The sequence below is a fragment of the Neolamprologus multifasciatus genome, chromosome 18 (genome assembly GCF_963576455.1).
Source record: "Neolamprologus multifasciatus chromosome 18, fNeoMul1.2, whole genome shotgun sequence".
Classification (NCBI taxonomy): Eukaryota; Metazoa; Chordata; class Actinopteri; order Cichliformes; family Cichlidae; genus Neolamprologus; species Neolamprologus multifasciatus.
The window spans coordinates 2355370-2373995 of NC_140456.1; the positions used below are offsets into that span (position 1 = coordinate 2355370).

An 18626-nucleotide genomic window follows, 5' to 3' on the forward strand; every position below is an offset into this window, starting at 1 on the left:
GTGTGCCAGGAAGTACACAGTGTTGACGCAATGGAAACGGGAATTAACGCTGTCGGGGTGACCGACCGATTGAGAGTGAGGGTTCGTCAGAAAAGTGAATTATAACGGCTCATTTACTGATATCGAGCTGCGACGCCGTTTAAGGCGTCGTCTGAGGGAATCATTCAGCTGCCGCCTCATTTTAAGAGTCGTGGCGTCTTCATTTGAACATCGCCTTCATTTGTCTTCATTCTGTTCCATCACTCATGATGTAATGGCTTTTTAAAAACAGCACAGAGGGAATTACGAAGAGGAGCTGTCGAGAAACAACCTCATATACAACCTCATGATATACACACCGTCTTAAAGCATCCAACTTTTAAATATATATATACTCAGTGCCTGATATAGTCAAGCACAGGTGCCGATGCTGCGAGTGATGCAGGTGAGTGCAAAAAGCAGTTCAAGTAACAAGTCTTCTACTAAAGGAGCTTTGTGTGATTTACAGTTCACAATAATCCTTATTTATCTTATCTTGGGCCTTAATGCTGTCCACCAGTAGATGCTCTCTGTTTTAGCTCCTCCCACTCCCATTATGCTAACAATCTTCTGATTGGCTGCCTCGCTCAAAAGATTTTAAACAGCAGGAGGGGCTTCTGTGCCTGTAATGACCATATTAGGGATATCCCCTCTCTGTGACATCATATAAATACAAGAGTAGAAAAAAGCTGCAGCAGTGAAGCTGAGAGGAGCCGACATAATGAAGGTAGAGAGTTTAAACATTTGGACACCAAAGCAACGGACAGTCAGGGTGGAGTGGGTGGAGGCAGGTGTCAGCGGGGATTTGTGATAGAAGCACAGCAGCAGAGTGGACGGGGAGGTTTAAAGCTGGTAGTGTGCATGATCCTGCTGTGATGTGTGATTTGGAGACAGTAGCACTGACAGAGACAGGCGGCCGAGCTAAGAGTAAGACTTTCACTGGTGAGCAGGAAGGATTCACTCGGCTCAACAGTTTGGAGACAGACAGGTGGAGATGGTGTGGATGTGTGCAGAGGAGGAAAGGTGGATATATTAGACGAAAGATGATGAAGATGGAGCTGCCAGGCTGGAGGAAAAGAGGAAGATCTAAGCAGAAAGGAGCAGCTGGAAGAAGAAGAAGCAGAAAACTGCCTGATTTTTAGATTTCAGAGCAGTTTGAAACTAAACTTTGAGGCTTAACCCTTTAAAGCCGGTCGGAGCAGCACGCTCCGTTTTGCGCAACTACTTTTAAATCCTTGTAGCTCTGCAACCACGTGAGCTAGCGCAATCATTTTTTTTTGCATATGAAACCGGAGGAGTTGTACTTACATCTTATGCCATCAGCTTGTCCTCGGTCACAGTTTCCTTCCACATATAACTTTGCAAAAACTGCATAAAAAGCACTTGCAGCAACAAAAACATAATATTCCAGAAACACGCTTTGCTGATCCGATCAGCTGTTCATAACACTTCCTACGTTGGAATAGACGTCAGCGTGAACTATCGCATGTCCGCCATGACCTGCCCGAAACCGGAAGTGATGTCATTTTCGCGGAAATGTCGTTTTTTTTTTTTTTACCATCAGGGCCTCATGAGCCTATACTGGTGTTTTTAAAAGTTATGTTTGACTTTATGACTTTCTGTGTCGTTTCTGGGATGCTTAGGACTCATATTGCACTGCTGGAAATAGTTTATTTTGATGCATATGCTGCTTTTTGCAAATTTGCATTATAATATTTATTTTCGTTTTTCCTGCAGTGTATAAAAATTGGTGTATTTCAAAAATAAAACTATGAAGACACTCAAAATAAATTTCCTGTGGTGGGAAACTATTTTGTGCAACTTTTTTGTATTTACAGTTTTGAGGGATAAGCCTCTTAAATTTCTCTAACTAGAAATATATGTTAAAAAACAAAAACGATTTTCAATTTTTTTGTAGTTTATTGCACTTTCTTGCAATTTATGTAATTACTATGCACTTAATGCAGACATATTATTAAAATTTGGGCTATAATGGTTGTATTGATGTATAGCAACTTGAAATGCTCCCAAAAATGGCTCCACAGCATGTAAACATATAATATAAGCTCTGGCGGACTTGGTTCTATGGTAGGTCTTAAAGGAAATAGAGAGAGATGTCGCTGCAGTCACGTATTCGTGACATCCTCTCCAACAGAATATTTTCATTCAAGTTTGCAGATGTTTGTAGAAAAACTACGTTTAAGCTGTAATTAGTCTGCTGTGATCGTCATTACAAGAGGAAGTTTTAAAAAAGCCAACATTTTATAGCACAAAGGGATTTTATCGTAGTATCGAATAACTTTCAAATTTTTTATAGACTTTTTTATTAGATACAAGCTAAAACCATTAAAGGTAGATTTTACTGCTTTTTACGAGAGACAAAGACACTGGTAGTGCCGCTTTGTTTATTTAAAATATTTTTGACAGCCCCAGTTAGCAGCAGATAATTATACGTTTTTTTTAATATATATATACACAGAATTCTCGATTCCCGACCGGAGCTTCAGTATCCAGTAAAGGTCCTAAGCTGCTCGGTCTCTGACCCTGGACTTTCATAACCTTCCAGGTTCGGGAGGATTTTACTGACTCGTTCAGCGACTCGTAATTAAAATTGATCTGCGGCTGATTAACTGGCTCGTTCTCTGAAATCAATGTGACTGATGACGTCGCGCAGAGTTCAGAGGAAAAGCTGAGGACGAGCTCTCAGCGTTTGATGTTCAGTCAATTAAAAGCATAATGACAGTGAACTCGGAAGGCATGAAAACGCGGCAGCAAGGCCGACTGCTGGAGCGTAATTTAAAGTATAAGTGAGGCACTTATTCACATTATAAAAGGCAGAGTTTGAAATATGATGAGTTCTAAGTTTGTGCAGAGAAACACCTAAAATACTTCATATTATACAGTTTCTATTTAAAAGCTTTTCTAACAGCTCAGGTCTCTACATATTGTTGACATTGAAAGGATCTATATGTGTGGTTAAAATCAGTGCATGCTGAATAAATCAAATAAAAAAGCTGCAGCTGTGAGGACCTTTGACGAGCTCTGTAAACCTCAGGGATGTGTTGGAGTCCGATTCACCGTCACATCCATCGATCAGTTATTAAAGTGGACCTCCCGCATCAGGACCAACACCCACACAGACGAACAGCAACAACACAAACTGGAACAGAAGATTGAATCTTGATTTTCAACACCCAGCGCGCATTTTCCAAACAAAGGGCAGCCGGTTTAATCACTCACAAATACAGCGAGCGGGAAGAACGCAGGCGGTGAGAGCTTCTGACATATCGATTTACATCAACAGAGCCTCCACTTTCTTTGTTTTTCTGACCGTTGGGTCGTTAAGATGCTGATATCAGTTCTAGTCTTCAAAGTTATTTCCGAGCACATCACAACAGTAACTACTGGAGAATAGTTCAGTCTGGACTATTGTTCCTGTTCTCGCATCGTTTAAAGGAATGTCTGAAGTTCAGTGCAAATAATCTTCCTGAATCATGGAATAAAATCTTTCCACTTGTTCGTCGTGTCTTTGATCTGAGCTCTGTTCGCCCCTTATTTGTGTCTTAGCCATTTAAAAACTGAGGTTGGTTATTATTTGTTGGATTTCTCTTGTTCTCTGATGATGTATCGATAGACTTTCTAGTCCGAGGGTTTCCTGCTGTGCTCTCGTCTTTTTAATGTGCTGCAGTTCTGGCTCTTATTTTTGAGAAATGAAACAAGCCTCCAAAAACTATAGTCCTCGCTCTCCTCTGCCTTTTTATTGGCGTTATTCATGTGCAGCACATCTTTAACTGTTTAAAACCTCACAGTGAAACTGCAGCCCGGGGGCGCCGCCACTCCAGATATTTTAACCCTTCATTAAAGAGTCACTCTTGGTCCAAATAAGACTTCAGTGTGGACGTCGAGCTCAGCGCCGGGTGTTTTTACTGAGTAATCGTCTCAGATGTTCTCTTGGCTGAAGTTTGCCCCTCACACATTTAACCCTCATCCTCCATCTTCCCCATGCTAATGTCTTTATTTTAATATTAAATTAGATTAGCTACAGCTCCAAACACTGCTGCTGTTTAGTATTCACTTTTTCCCACACTTGTGATAATGCCGTGCAGTTTAGTTTTTTAGAATTACTTCAATCAGAACACAGTTTTTCATCTTTAGAAGGAAACTAGCGAGCTAACTAGTGAGTTAACTAGCGAGCTAACTAGCGAGCTAACTAGCGAGCTAACTAGCGAGCTAACGTCTAACTGCTCTAAACCTCGGTGGTCCTTGTTTTCAGTCTGATTTCTGTGTTCGTGGTCGTCTAGTAAGTCAATTATATTAATTTCTGTTTACAAACCTGAAAACCTCTCAGCTTTGGATCATTTAAAAAAAGAAGATGCCCGAAGTTTAGCCGTAGCATCTGATTTAGCAAGGGTGATTTAATAGTCGCTCCATGTTGGGCTCTGTTCTGACAGACACTTTGGTTCTCTTATATATTTTGTGGCATCTTGTCCCCTTCCAGGCCTGTTTTACTCTGAAAGCCTGTGTAGATCATTAAAACCACTCATTATGTTTAAGAAATTAGATTCTGACAGTATCCTGATTACTTACGGAGATCCTGACCACTTAAAGATCTAACAGATGGAGTTTTACTGCATCAGGACAATTAATACCACATTAACACTTCACACCACAGCCGTCCTGAAGCCATGATCATTACTGTGCTGCTGTAACCTTTAGTCAGCCTTTCCTCCAGATGCTGAACCCACTGCTCCCATTAGTGAGCTGCTGCTGGTGCTAACAGTTGGTGAGCTGGCTTTCCAACGCCTCACTGGGAAAACCATTGCTTTGAGGTTCTGGCTACGTGAGCAGATGTGCTCTTACACTTAAATGTGCAAAAATAGTTGACTTTAATTACATAATTAAAAGTAGCAAACCATAAAAACAGGATGAGACTGTATTTACACAAACCTTTGGCCATATGCTGTGTATCTACAGAGCCGTGTGTGAGGAATGAATCAGGTTTCATTTCCCAAAGGCTGCTGGTCTTCCACAGCTGGATGCTCACCAGCCATCCATCAGAGCCACGCCAAAGCACTAACAGGTTAGCATTTTCCCCATCAAACACCCCGCAGATTCCCTGGACTCGGATGTCTCTGCAGGCCAGACAGATTTTATGTCTCCTCTCCTGAGAAATGAGTTGCGGAAACTTATAGCAACGCCACAGCGGCTACGTTGGTGGTGGCGGTCAACTCCATCTGCAGGGGCAGTGGCCTGATTTCCCAGGAGGCATCGGCTGGTGCTCTGCTCTTATTACCCACTACACTGGAGAGCTTGTGCCCTCCACTTTCCTCGCCTCCCTCCTGGCCTTCTGCAATTTCCTCTCCCTGAGATTTATGCTTCCTGTAATTGGAGCGTTCGACGGCTTTGAGCCGAGGCAACCGCACGAAAGCTCGGCTGATTTTATTTCCCCGAGCAGGACAGGAGATGGAGGAAATGCAGCGATTTGGGTCCCTTTTTTTCTTAGAGAGCAGTGTGGGAGGTTACAGGAGCTGGGACGGCTCAGACTCCTCGCTGGGATCTGATCACAGGTCAGCGGTGGGTGTAGCTGCCCAGCTGAGAGGCTGAGACTCCACATTAGCCTCAGGTCAGACTTATTACTCTTTAAAACGCTCGTTGTTGGCTTTCTGGCTCCATTGCCTGAGGAGAGCGGAGAGCAGAGCAGATTTCACAGCTGGAAGAAGATGATGTGACATTACAGACCTTTGAAGTTCAGACGGCAAACTTTTCAAGGGAACTTCTTCTGCTTTCTGCCATATATATACTCTTCCAGTGGGTGTTCATATTAAATTATACCAAAAGCATCAAATAATGATGCCAGCAAATGTGGATATACTCACACAGTCTTTACCCCACAGCCATAAACGGCTGATGCGGTAACGTCGTCACCGGGCGGGCGGTGTGGACAACTAAGCTTGTGATTGAGGCGATATAGGAGCCTCAAAGTTTTCCCATGAGTGGATTTACTAAAAGTTTAAATCTCAGTGACCTCGACCTCAACGTTAGGTCACTGTCAGCTATGGCAGCACAGGTGTGTCTGCTAGGAGGCTGACGGGTGGCTGCCTGAGGTTTTTTTCTAGTCTTGGATCTGCATGATGTCATAGAGAGGGGATATCCCTCATAAGTCATCTGAGCAGTGAACCCTGTTTTGTGCTGTGCAGCCAATCAGAGGGAAGGCTCAAAGGGGGAGGGGCTAAAACGTGTAGTTTCAGACAGAGAATAAACTGAGGGGATGGACCAAGGCCCAGGCGCTTTATATTGTAAGATAAAGACCAGTAAAGATGTTCATTAATTACAGACGACTAAATTATTGATGCGCTCCTGCAGCTAAAGCAGAGTACTCTGAATAATCAGCGAGCTCATGATCCATCACAGTTCAGGTCGTTGCCAGTGAAACAACATATCTGACCTTTACCTTGATTGCAGTTTGGGTAAAAACTCATTAGTTTGTGCTAGTTTGATTCAATTTGGACCACTACTGTAGGAGTAGCAATTCTGGAATGAGCTTATTGATCCTTTAATTCAATTCAGTTTTATTTATATAGCTCTAAATCGCAACAAAGCACTCTATATTGTTAGATAAAATGCTAAAATAATACAGAGAAAACTCCAAAAATCAGACCAATGCTATGAGCGAGCACGTGGTGACAGTGGCAAAGAAAAACTCCCTTTAAACAGGAAGAAACATCCTGCAGAGCCAGGCTCAGGGAGGGGCCGGTTGGGGTATGGGGAGGGCAAGAGGTTATAAGTTTATAAGATAAATGAAGATAAATTGTAACCAAATCAAGCAGAGCTGCTCTAGTTTAAAGAAGTGAAAGCCTGAACACTTTTTATTACTTTACTGTGTGTAAAATAGTAGAATTAAATTGAAAAAAATGTAAATAACTAGTCAAAAACAACAATACCCCCCCAAAAAAACCAAAAAACAAAAAAAAGGAAAATTATCCTATTCTTTCTTCGCACACCAATCCCCACACCACCAAATACAATCATATTGATGCAATTTGTCTAATAAACCATAAGTCACTTTTTCGTAAGACGCCAACTTAGCCATTGTCTTTAGCCACTCTTCATAGGGAGGGGGGTTATTTTTCCACCAATGTCTTAGCAGGACCCGTTTGGCCGTAGTAAGAGCCAGAATAATCCATCTTTTTGTATAACTGGAAAAATCTCCATCAGAAAGTTCTGTGGTTACACCAAGTATGGGCAGTTTTGGTGAGATACCAAATCTCCTTTTTAGAACACTGAAAATTACCTCCATTATATTTTCCCACCAATCCCGAAGTGCCGGACAGCTCCATAAGATATGTAAAATCGAAGCATTTTGACCATCACATCTCCAACATTCGTCCGGAGGGGCCAGGTTCCATTTATACAATTGTTGCGGTGTTCGATGCCACCTATGGATTATCTTTTATCTTTTTTTTGTTTTGTTTTGTTTTTGTTTAAACTACTTATTTATGTAGTTATCCTTAAGTTCTGTTATTGAAGTTTAAAATGAAATAAATAAAAATTGTTGATGACAAAAAAAACAACAATACCCATGAGCCTCCAGCACCAGTCAGGTGTGAGGGGGGTATAAACATTAAGACTGTAATTTAAAGATGGCACCACTGTAGCCAAATATGTCAAAATGTAACCAAATAAGAAAAACTCTATAAAATATTAAAATTGTAATAAAATCGAGACAGTTCTCAGTGTCTTTTGGTTTCATAGGGGCCACTCATGAGATGGTCCTCACGAATAAGTCAGAATCTGGAAAAAAACATCAGTTATTGTCTTTATTTATTATTATTTTACAAGGACGCTGTCCATAAAAGACTGTTACACAAATACACGCAGACTGGTCTGTTCAGAGTTTACAGCAGGACCCTCGATGCTGCTGTTTCCAACCAGTAACTCCAACAGATCATGTGTAGCAGAAGCAGCTGGTTGTGGGTGTTGAATCATTTCCCTGCCTGGATGCAACCTGATGTCTTTATAGTCTGATTAAGTGGAAGCAGAATGACTTTCTTAGATCGGCTCTGATTGGCCTAAAGGGAGGGTGGCCTCAAAGAAAATGAGCTAAAGCAGCTTGGTTCAGTTGAATCGAATGGCTCTACCGAGGTTCGTAAGATAAATAAGGATTATTTTGAACTGTGAGTCATGCAAAGCTGTTCTAGTGGAGTCCAATAGTAAAAACTACAGAGGTGGAAATGAGCACAAGAGGTCCACTTTAAAAGCAAAACTGGACCTGGCTATCGATAGCATGTGCTGTTTAGTATGCAGATGCAGTGAGCAGCTCTGGGACAAACATCAATGTCATTGATTTTCCTTCATGTTTATGTGAACCTGAGATACAAACAGGGCCCCGCTGGAGCCGGAATGAGCTTATCGATGGCCAGGCCGGCGCCCCAGGAATTGCGCCCAGTCCCACACCAGTCTATATCTGAAGCCAACATTTAGTGCTAATGCAGGGAGACTTGTGTCCTTTAGGCAGCGAGCGTTTCGAGGTGTGGAGGCGCTCTGGATGAGGTGGGAATCTTGATTAATCTCAGATCTGGTTCTCGGCCCAATTAGTTTGTAAATCAGTTGTTTGATCAATACAAAGACGAGCTCTTTGTGCACTTCATTATGTGTCAGAGCCCTGCAGATGAAACATACTTCCCCTTTAATTAAGAGCTGGAGTAATGTAAAAACCTTTTTCTGGGTGATTATTAAAACTCACTGAGGTCTGAGTTACAACATCGGATATTTCTGACCAGATCATTTGTAGAAATTGTCCAGTGTTCAGCTGGTTGTAGTTTTACGGACTTCATAGTTAATAAAAAGAAATCAACCTGCTTTTGGTCCTTTTTCTGTCTTTAAGTGGTTCATCTTAGCATATTTGTGGGATTGTTAGTCTCCAGAGGATGGACCCTCTTGATTTTGTAGGTTCTTCTCTTCACACCTACTGAACAGATTACAGATGTATTTAACACTCAGCAGGTCACCGGGGCGCCAGGCTGTCGAGAAGGGTTTGGTTAACTTCCTGCTCTTTTACATGACATTTTTAAATGTAATAATATTTAAGAAGGTCCAGACACAACACATCCTCAAACAAAGACCCGAAATATTCCACATGCATTATAAATCACTGCACTGGCCTAATGGTTGTAGCGGTGATATTTTATTGTTTGAAGTAAAAAAATTCAAGCGAAAAAAAATGCATTTGAAAAAGCGCTTAATTTAAAATAACACAAAGGTTTAGTTTGTGCATCAAACTGCATTTTCTCCTTTTTCATAAACTTGTAAATTTTATTTTTTATTTTATTTTTTTGTTTCACACATGGTACAGCAGTAATTCATTCCCATACACAACCTTCCTTTCAATTAAAGTAACGCTGTTTCCATGCATGAAAAGGAGCAGGAAGAAGAATAAATTCTTATTGATACCTGCCCCCTACCTGTGATAATACAAGTAGGCCACCAAAATTACACTCTGACAATATTCTGCACATAACAAAACAAAGCATACAGAACAATATACTCAACAATGAGCAACACCACTAAATATCAAACTAAAAGGATCATTTTTCTACAATTAAATTCTATTATTTTCAACTTCTTCATATTGGTTTATCATTTTATTCTTATAGCAGATTTTAAATTGAGAAACATTTGTACAACACTTAAGATGATCACTGAGAGAATTCCAGTTTCTTATGCCTGTGAAGAAATCGTCTCAGATTTAAACCTGCTCCTCTCTCTTTCTGTCTCTGACTTTTTTCATTACATTACAAACATCAACGACTGTAAGGACAAAAGATCGTGCAGATCATCAATACGAGAAACTTTGCAGACACCAATATTGAAGCGAAGTCCAGTAACAGGTCCGGCGTCAGGTGACTAGGCTACGTCCACTCTGCAGGTCTTGATGCTCAATTCCAATTTTTTGATCAAATCCGATTTTCTTGTCTGCTCGTTCACACTACAAATAAAATGCGACAGCAAACGCGCTCTAGTGTGAACGCTCAACGCGGCCGCATGCACAAAAGAAGACGTCACACACAACGCGCTCTGTTTAGACCCAGAGCAACAGTATTGTTTGACTGATGGACCTTAATATAAAGACTTCGGACTTCACGTTTCCCAATTTTTGCTTTAAGTTATTTTGTTATTTACATAATAATGTAGATAACTAGGGATGCACCGATTCCGATACTGGTATCGGGTATCAGGGCCGATACTGTAAAATGTGTGTACTCATACTCGTAAAAGTTAACCGATACCATGAACCGATACCAACTTATTTCATTAATCAGAGGGTGGCTTGTCATTTCTGTTGCAGTTTTTTTAGATTGGCCACTAGGGGGACATCCCCTAGAGACAGTGCCAATAGTTCAGTGATATTCTGTTAAATTACAATGTGGAGAACAGAAGTGCTTATTTTTCACTTGAAATTTTTTTGTGGTCATTTTTATTAAGATATTATTTATTATCGGCAGAGAATAAAATAAAACCTGTCTTCCAATTCATTGCGTGTGTGTGTGTGTGTGTGTGTGGTATAAGTATCAGTTTTTGTACTCTGTATCGGCAAGTACTCAGATCCAAGTATCGGTATCGTATCGGTTTGAAAAAATTGGTATCGTTGCATCCCTATAGATAACCTAATAATGATCCTTATTGCTGTTTTAGAGGAGCGCTGCTTCAAAGGATAGTTGCAGATTTCTGTCAGAATCTGCAGATTATACAGTACAAATAAAATGTTCACGTTTCTCCAACGTTGTCTTCCCAACAGTTTCACCGGATGGTCAGGAAGCGTTCGCGATGTCTTCTCCGGAGCTGATAATTGGCGTCTGTCTTGTGTCAGTGACGTAAAAGACAGATTTAATGCGACATGACCATCAAACAGCAGCTTTCTGAAACATCAGATATGTATCGGATTCAGTACCACATACGAAAGTGACCCAGATCGGATTTGAAAATATCGGATTTGTGCCGTTCACTCTGTCATACCATGATGGGATATGGGTCGCATAGGGTCAAAAAAATCTGATTTGATGTGCTTTCGCCTGCAGTGTGAACGTAGCCTATATGTTTAGACCAGATCTGGTTTGGTGACATAATCCTCTGTCGTCAGATACCTTCTGCATCTCTTGTGACATTCAAGGAGTTTTTTGGCATCATGGCTCTGATGGGTGAAGCAATTGTAGCCACTGAAAGGCCGATGACGGGTTTTTAACTCGCAATAATAACCACCTTCAGGTAACTGCTGTTGTGATTTGGTGCTATATAAATTGAGTTGAACTGAACTGCACTGTCTGAGGCAAAGAAAGTCCTTATTAGTAGGATGGAGGGATGGTAGCGTCTGAAGGTTGCAGGTGTATCAGCTCTTTTTTAATGATATTTTTACTGGTTTAAAGTGTAAATAAGCACTCAGTCACGATTAGACACTAGAAACTACTCTGTAAGGTTTCAGCACTGAAAAGAAGCTTCGATTAGGCAGCAGAGTCCTCTCGGTTTGGCTTTAGCTTTAAAACCTTATTGGTTTGGTTAGAAAAAGACGTTTGGGTTATAAGACGCTCATCAACGACAGTAACCCTGCTCATTAATAAAATGCGTTTGCAGCGTCATAACCGAATGCATCAGGGCGCCACAGGACAGCAGACTCACTGTCAGGATGGCAGCAGGCTGGTCACGACGTGGACAGTCAAGTTCATGTAGCTTTGGGTTAAAAACAGCAGCTTGTGTTTAAATTTAATGCGAGTTAAATTATCGCACCTCCACATCTGTCAGGATGTTTGAGGAGGTGGGTTTCAGCTCATCATTCGTCCTGTCAGGCCTCATTTGCTTTTCATTATTTTGCACATTAGGAACACCTTTTAATGATATTTAGCGTCGGGGAGCAGATTGATTTACAGATGTGGACCGCAGCAGAGGAAGCAGCGAGCTGCGGTAAAAGCCTCGGCCTGCTTCATTAACCACAGGGTCAGCCATGTTTCATTTCCTCAGCGGGTTTTATTGACTCGGTGCGGCTGCAGCGTCCGATTCTTCTGTAGGAGTTTAACTCTGTAGGAGTGAACGTGTCCACGCGGTTAAAGAACAGTTACGTCTCCTTATAATTATAACGATCCTCCGCCGTCTGTAGGTGGCTGACGAAGGTGTTAGAGAAGCAGCGACGCAGCTGAAGGTGTTTTCACAGATTAAATGAAAGATGCTCTTTTTTCTGTTCTCAGGATGAAAGTTCTTTTTTTAAACCCGAGGTTCTTTGAAGTTTATTGATCAGAAAGAGTTGGTGTCTGCGATCCAGCGTCCAGCGCAGTTACAGATTCTTTTTATCAGCTGGATCTAAAACCTAAAGCATCTCAGTCTGATTCAACCTCGCATTCTTTCATCTTCCTGTCTGACTGCATCCCTGCTTTTTCAGGTTTGATCAAATTACAACTGTAAGCTTCAAATTTGAGCTTTTCTTCAGTTTTTGATAAAGAAAACAACTTGTTTCAAAGGTTTTTTTTTGCAGAAAACTGCCTCCATCCTGCCCTGTGTGCTCTCATTCTACAGTCATTTTCAGATGTTGGTGACATCTCACGTCTGAAACACATCACTGCTCAGACAGACATTTAATCCTGTTTTAAACTGCTGCAAGCTGGAGGGAGGGTGCTAGAGCGAGGACGCCGTGGTTCTGGTCCAGTATGACCCTTTTGTGCTTTACTGTTTGTTTTACTGCACTTTAGTTCAGTTTTCTGAATATCTCGGAGGAGGAAGATCCAAACTCAGATCCAAACTGAGAAATAAGCCAAGGATGGGACAGAGCCAAATTAAAACTATGTATACTGTCCACATGCCAGCTTATCTAAATAAGTGCTTTCTATAAATACTGTGAGTCGGTATACTGACGGCAGTCAGCAGCTGGATATCTGCATTTCATCAGAACAGTAAATTGTAAGTGGATTGATTTTTATTTAGCAGTTTTCAAGTCTTATTGACGCAAAAATATCACATTCACACATTTATAAACATACTCTTCAATCTACGCCAACCGAGCAGTGAAACACCATAAACTGCAGTCCCTCCAATGGCCACTTGAGGTTTGTTCCAAGGTGAGAATCCAATGTTGAAATATTCAAGTTTACAGAGAAACTACATGTTTACTGTAGTTTTATGTCTCTAAAGTTAATAACAATGCATGGCAAATCTTAATATGACTGAGCATTTCAGTTTAATTGAGGAATAAAATTTACCCAAAGTCAGAAAAGGCAACGAAATCGTTTCAGGAACACCACGTCTGCGTCTTTGACAAACTCAGTCAAGTATTAGATGTCCTGGGAATGACAGTGGAGTATGGATTATTTGTTCTTTTGTCACATCATGTATGAATTAAACAGTAAAAACAGGTTTATAGTTCAGTATATTTCTCCCACCTGTAATTACTTTCATTCCTTGTTAGTTTGTTACCCATCGCTCTTTCATATATAGGCTAAATATGGCGGCAGGTCAGTGAGCGCAGTGGGGTCTGACTGACAGCTGATTTCCTTGCATTTCCCAGCAGGGATCATTAGCTTCTGTTTTATATTCTTATTTCAAGTTAGGCTAAATTGATTTTAGAAAAAAAGTATGACTTTCACTTGTGTTCCTTATTATTTTCCAATCTGTACCAACTGACTCCTCTCGTTACCCACGGTGCATATATTTCCGTGATGTATCTTTCTTTGTCTCATCTAGTGCAATTCTAATCATTACTTGTTATCAGTTTCTAAAGTGTGCTCTGTGCTCATGTATAACTAAATCTGCCTCCAGCAAATCAATACAGCGTTGTAATGTTTCATTTATCTAATTAAATCCCTGATAGACCCGTTTCCAACAAACGTCTGTTCAGGCTCTTGTTTTATAGGTTTTGATTAGATTGTAGGAAATCAAACTAAACCATGAAGGACACGGAAGTGTGGTTATAAATGTATTATTTCATAAAATGTATGTTGGGTAACTTGTTTTCATAAGTTCCTTTTTTTTCAGTGTTAGAACAGATTGTAACCGTAACATTTTGACTTCTCTGACAGGCTGTGGACTGGTTTTAAGAACTCAGTTCAGTTTTGATGCTAAAATATAGGATATTAGCTTACAGATGATTACATGTCAAACAAATGTCAATAAAAGGCTGTCTCCCAGCTCACAAACCCCACATAACTGCAAAAAAAACACTGCTGTGGCTTCAGGTAGCATTTTGCTAATAACAATGTTAGCAAGTTTAGCTAAAGTTAGCTAGCTAGGTGCTACGTAAGGGATCAAGCACCTTCTGATCCTAAGATGATTTTCTGAGTCCTGTACAAGGAAGCAACTTCACCACACCTGGGATCTTTTCATTATCTGGATTCTCTCCTTGTAATATTAGCAAGTGGTCACATGAAGGTGGCTATCAGCTGACACAAACACGCTTTAAGATTTCTTATTTAGCAAACTATGTTAATATAGATGTGGTTGGCTAATTCATCCAAACTCCTGGTATAGAGTATACTTTACTGTGAGTTACTTTATCAATTTAATTCTAGCTAGCTGGCTAACTGTGTTTTGCTACCTATGGTTATTATTATGAATATATATCATGTGATTAGAGATGTTATTTGGCTAGCTAGCCAAAAAGTATTAGCTGACCTGAAAAACCTGGACACCAAACAGAAACTGGGAACGTTCACTTTTTGGCCTTCTCTCACCCCAACCGGTCGCAGCAGATGGCCGCCCCTCCCTGAGCCTGGTTCTGTTGGAGGTTTCTTCCTGTTAAAAGGGAGTTTTTCCTTCCCACTGTCGCCAAAGTGCTGCTCATAGGGGGTCATATGATTGTTGGGTTTTTCTCTGTATCTATGAAGCGCCTTGAGGCGACTTTTGTTGTGATTTGGCGCTATATAAATAAAATTTAATTGAATTGAATTGGTTGCGGATCGGTCTACACCGTCTCTTTATGCTCTCTTTACACTTAATGTCATGTCATTAGCAGTCACATGACTACAAAAACTGAATACTGGTCATAAAATAGTGCATCAAAAAACAAGCCCCACTGCTCACTGATTTTGGAAAAAGTTTTAAACCTTCACCTTGAACATTAAATAATTTTCTCTTTACTAAATTAACATCTCCCTCACCCACTGATGTTTTTTGGGTTTTTTTTGCTTTTAAGAGGTTGAAGCAGAGTCCCACCTGCAGTTTGCAACCAAACTCTTAACGTTTAATCAATAACACACTGACAGAACCATTAATATCTGCACCCACTCTCGGACCATTTCTTCCTGCTTTCCCATGAAAAACAATCTCATCATGACTTTGTAAAGAAGTGAAGCAGCTAAAGGTGAAATTTAATTGAACAAAGCAGCCGGTGTCCATTTCTTAATGCAGCAGCAGCTGCGTGCCAGAAACTCCAAACGTGGCGTCCATTTCTTAATTCGAAGCAGACGCGCCAAGTTTTATGCTGTCAGTCAATTTCCTGATGGAGCCGCAGGTCTGAGCCAACGAGGCGCCGCAAACATAATCCTGTTTATTTAGACCTGCTGCCAGAGAGGAATACACCCTTACATCCACATACGTGTACCTGCTATACCATGATTGACATGTATTTGCTCTTTTAATGGATGAATGAATGAAAGTTGATCAATGAGTACAAGATTAATAGCCCTGATTTTGGGGTTCAGTACAAATGTTTGCAGCTTCATGTGTCAACCTTTATATGTTTGTGGCGGTTTAAACATTTGAATTATGCTTGAAGTATATTTTGGTTCATTTCTGCTCTTGGTTTGTAGCTCTTTTTAACCCGATGGCTCACCTGATGCCTTTAGGCACAACCCATTGATAAATCTCATAGATGGAACAATATTTAAGTTTGTAGTCCCCCTGAGTGAAATAGTGTTATTTTTACTAACTATGGGGTTTGATTTAGTACTTGGTTTGAGTAAATCAAAGCAGAACCATTTTATTCACACAAAACAATAGATCATGATTTGCATGATTATCGCTGAAAATATTTTAAAAAATGCTAAAATTAGTCACTTGAGTGGTCTATCCAAGTAGAGTCTATGAGCTCAGTTCTGCTGGAGGTCACTTCCTGTTGAAAGGGAGTTCTTCCTCTTGATCATCTCCAGGTTTTTGCTCGTAGGTGACTGTGTACTGATGCTATATAAATGGGTCTGGTTCTTGTTTAAACCAATACCAATTAGTCCAATCCACTGAAACTGGATTGGACTAATTGGCTTTGCAGTTTTAAGACCCAACTAGCCCGCCAGCGCTTTGTAACAGCCACGACCTCTGGCGATAAGGGAAGGCTGCTCTTCATAGAGGACTCACGCTCGGGGAGACATTTTTTGGTTGACTCAGGCTCCCAGAAGAGCTTTGGAAACTCTTGTGTCGTCTTTGCATACCTCCACAATGGTATATTATTTAATCTTTAAAAACATTGGAGATTTCCCGCCTACCACCAGAGAGAGCCCAAGTACCACAAGTGGTACGCGTACTCACTGGAACATCTCCAAGGTTTATTTTCACTTATGATAGTGACAATTTTTACATGCACACCTCTTTCAATAATAATAAAGTCCCTGATAATAGCAGTAACAGTGGCTTTAATGCTGCAAACCTGCTCAAGCCCACACAGAAAATTCATCATCAGTCAATAATGGAATTGATTTCTTTTTAAAAAGCCCAAAAGTCTTATGAATCCGTAACATTGAGGGCATTTGCATATATCTGAAATCTTCCCTTGGATGTTCAGGCCTGCAAATTCTAGTCGGGTTTACAATAAATAACAACTTTATACATGAAGTTTGTAAGATCACATATCTTAAATAAAAGATCTTTATATAATAAACCACTAAAGGAACTAAAAAGCTGCATGGCTTCCCGTCCAGGAGACGGTTGGTTTAAGGGTTTAATAACAAGCAGAAATCTGATGGTTTGTGTCTCTTGTGTCTTCGCAGATCCCGGTTCTGGTTCAGGAGACGGAGACGGTGAGTGTCTGTCTTTCACGGGGCTATTTAAAGATTTCATTTCCTGCTTCACTTCTGCTGCGGGTGAAAGTCAAACACAAATCAATTACAGCCGAGTCGTTATCTGCCCTGCACAAACATTAACTGCTTGTATTGTGAGCCGTCTGTGATATGAAGAAACTAATCACTGAGGTCAAAACGTGGCTGAGCGACCCCTCCACGCAGAACCGTTAATTCTGCCTCTGTGAGTCCTTCTGTGCCTCTGCTGCCCCTCGCTGAATGTTAACTCCTCTAATAAAGGTTTCATTAAGTCCTCCCTGAAGAACACGATGGTGTTTTCTGTCCCGTGGGAGTCGAGCTTAAAGCCTCGCTGTTGCCAAATTTGGCAACAGAGACATTTTGCAACCATCTGTGAGCACGGACCACAGCGTTTGTTGTTTAATTTGGCTGCTGGAGGGGTTTTAATTGGAGGCGGCTGCTCGAGAGGCAGTACCTCCACCATCCGCTGCCATCTGCATGTGGGCGGGGCCTCTGAGCAGCAGGAGATGGAAGAGCTGAGCCATGGAGGATTAGAAAAGGTTAGGAAAACTCTTTAAACATGTTCACACCTGTTAACCTGTTTCCTAACAGTAAATCATGGCTGCATGTGACATGCAGAATAAAACTGACTAAAACACACATTTAGTTGTTTATTTCACTTTGTTAACTGTGCATGTGCACAAATCTGTGTGCATTTATGATGAGAATGCCTCGTTTATATTCAAACATACAATTTTATACATAAAAACTAAGCCTTTATGTAAGTCATCGACTGAGGAACCTCAACTTCATCATTTCAATCAAACGTCTGTTGTATTGATCTGGTCAGGTAAGTATCACAGGGGGTTGTTCATCACTTCCAGCTGCTTTAGTGTTAATGAAATTTATAACAGGTGCAAAAGAGAGGCAACAATGAGACAACCCCAAAAACAGGAGCAGGTTTTAGACGTAGAGAGCGCTGACATGTTTTCCCTCCTCATCGTTTTTGGCTGTTTTTTCACTAGTTTGGCCGTCAGTGTCACTAATGGTATCATGAAGTGAGTTTGTTCCTCCAGGATGGTACATCAATATCTGTCTCTCCAGGAGACAGGAGTTACTCTAGGAGAGCTGGGCAGGGCCGTAGAAGGCCCTCAACCCATCGGCAGGACCGCTGTCTGCTCCTTTGTGTAAGAGAAACAGGATAAACAGGTCACTGGTTTGAATGTCTCTGACCAAACAATCAGAAACAGACTTCACGAGGGTGGCCCGAGGGCCCGACTTTCCTCGAATACTGTGGTTCTCAAACATTTCACAATGAGTATCATAAAATATTCCTGAAGTACCATCCTTATGACCGACATTAAAGTACAGTAGTATAGGCCTGTTTAACACAACATACAGTTTATGCAAGACAGTTTTATTTCTTATATGAATGTTATTTATTTTAGCGGTCATAAACAGGATGTGACAAGTGATAATAACAACTGTACTGCATTAAAACAATCACAGCAGGTGGGATATCCAATCTTTAAGTGATGACGTATGAACCCTGCTTCTGGGTCCAAACTACTCTGCTTTATTAAGGCTGTCATGTAGTTGAAAAAAGTTAGCGTTCATCCTCCAGCTTCA

At 40.9% G+C, this 18626-nt stretch overlaps 1 protein-coding gene and 1 long non-coding RNA gene across 2 annotated transcripts in view; both read left to right on the forward strand.

Annotated features, from left to right (window-relative positions):
* Positions 1-6961, forward strand: LOC146496981 (uncharacterized). The gene is made up of 2 exons (XR_014870812.1): positions 1-5953; positions 6081-6961. It is a non-coding gene; the product is annotated as an uncharacterized LOC146496981 (long non-coding RNA).
* The window catches only part of tmeff1a (transmembrane protein with EGF-like and two follistatin-like domains 1a), a 145484-nt gene that overhangs the window by 72281 nt on the left and 54577 nt on the right, over positions 1-18626 (forward strand). The window contains exon 4 of the mRNA XM_085140902.1: positions 16971-17000. Within this exon, the coding sequence (XP_084997028.1) occupies positions 16971-17000 (30 nt within the window). The remainder of the gene's footprint in view (positions 1-16970; positions 17001-18626) is intronic.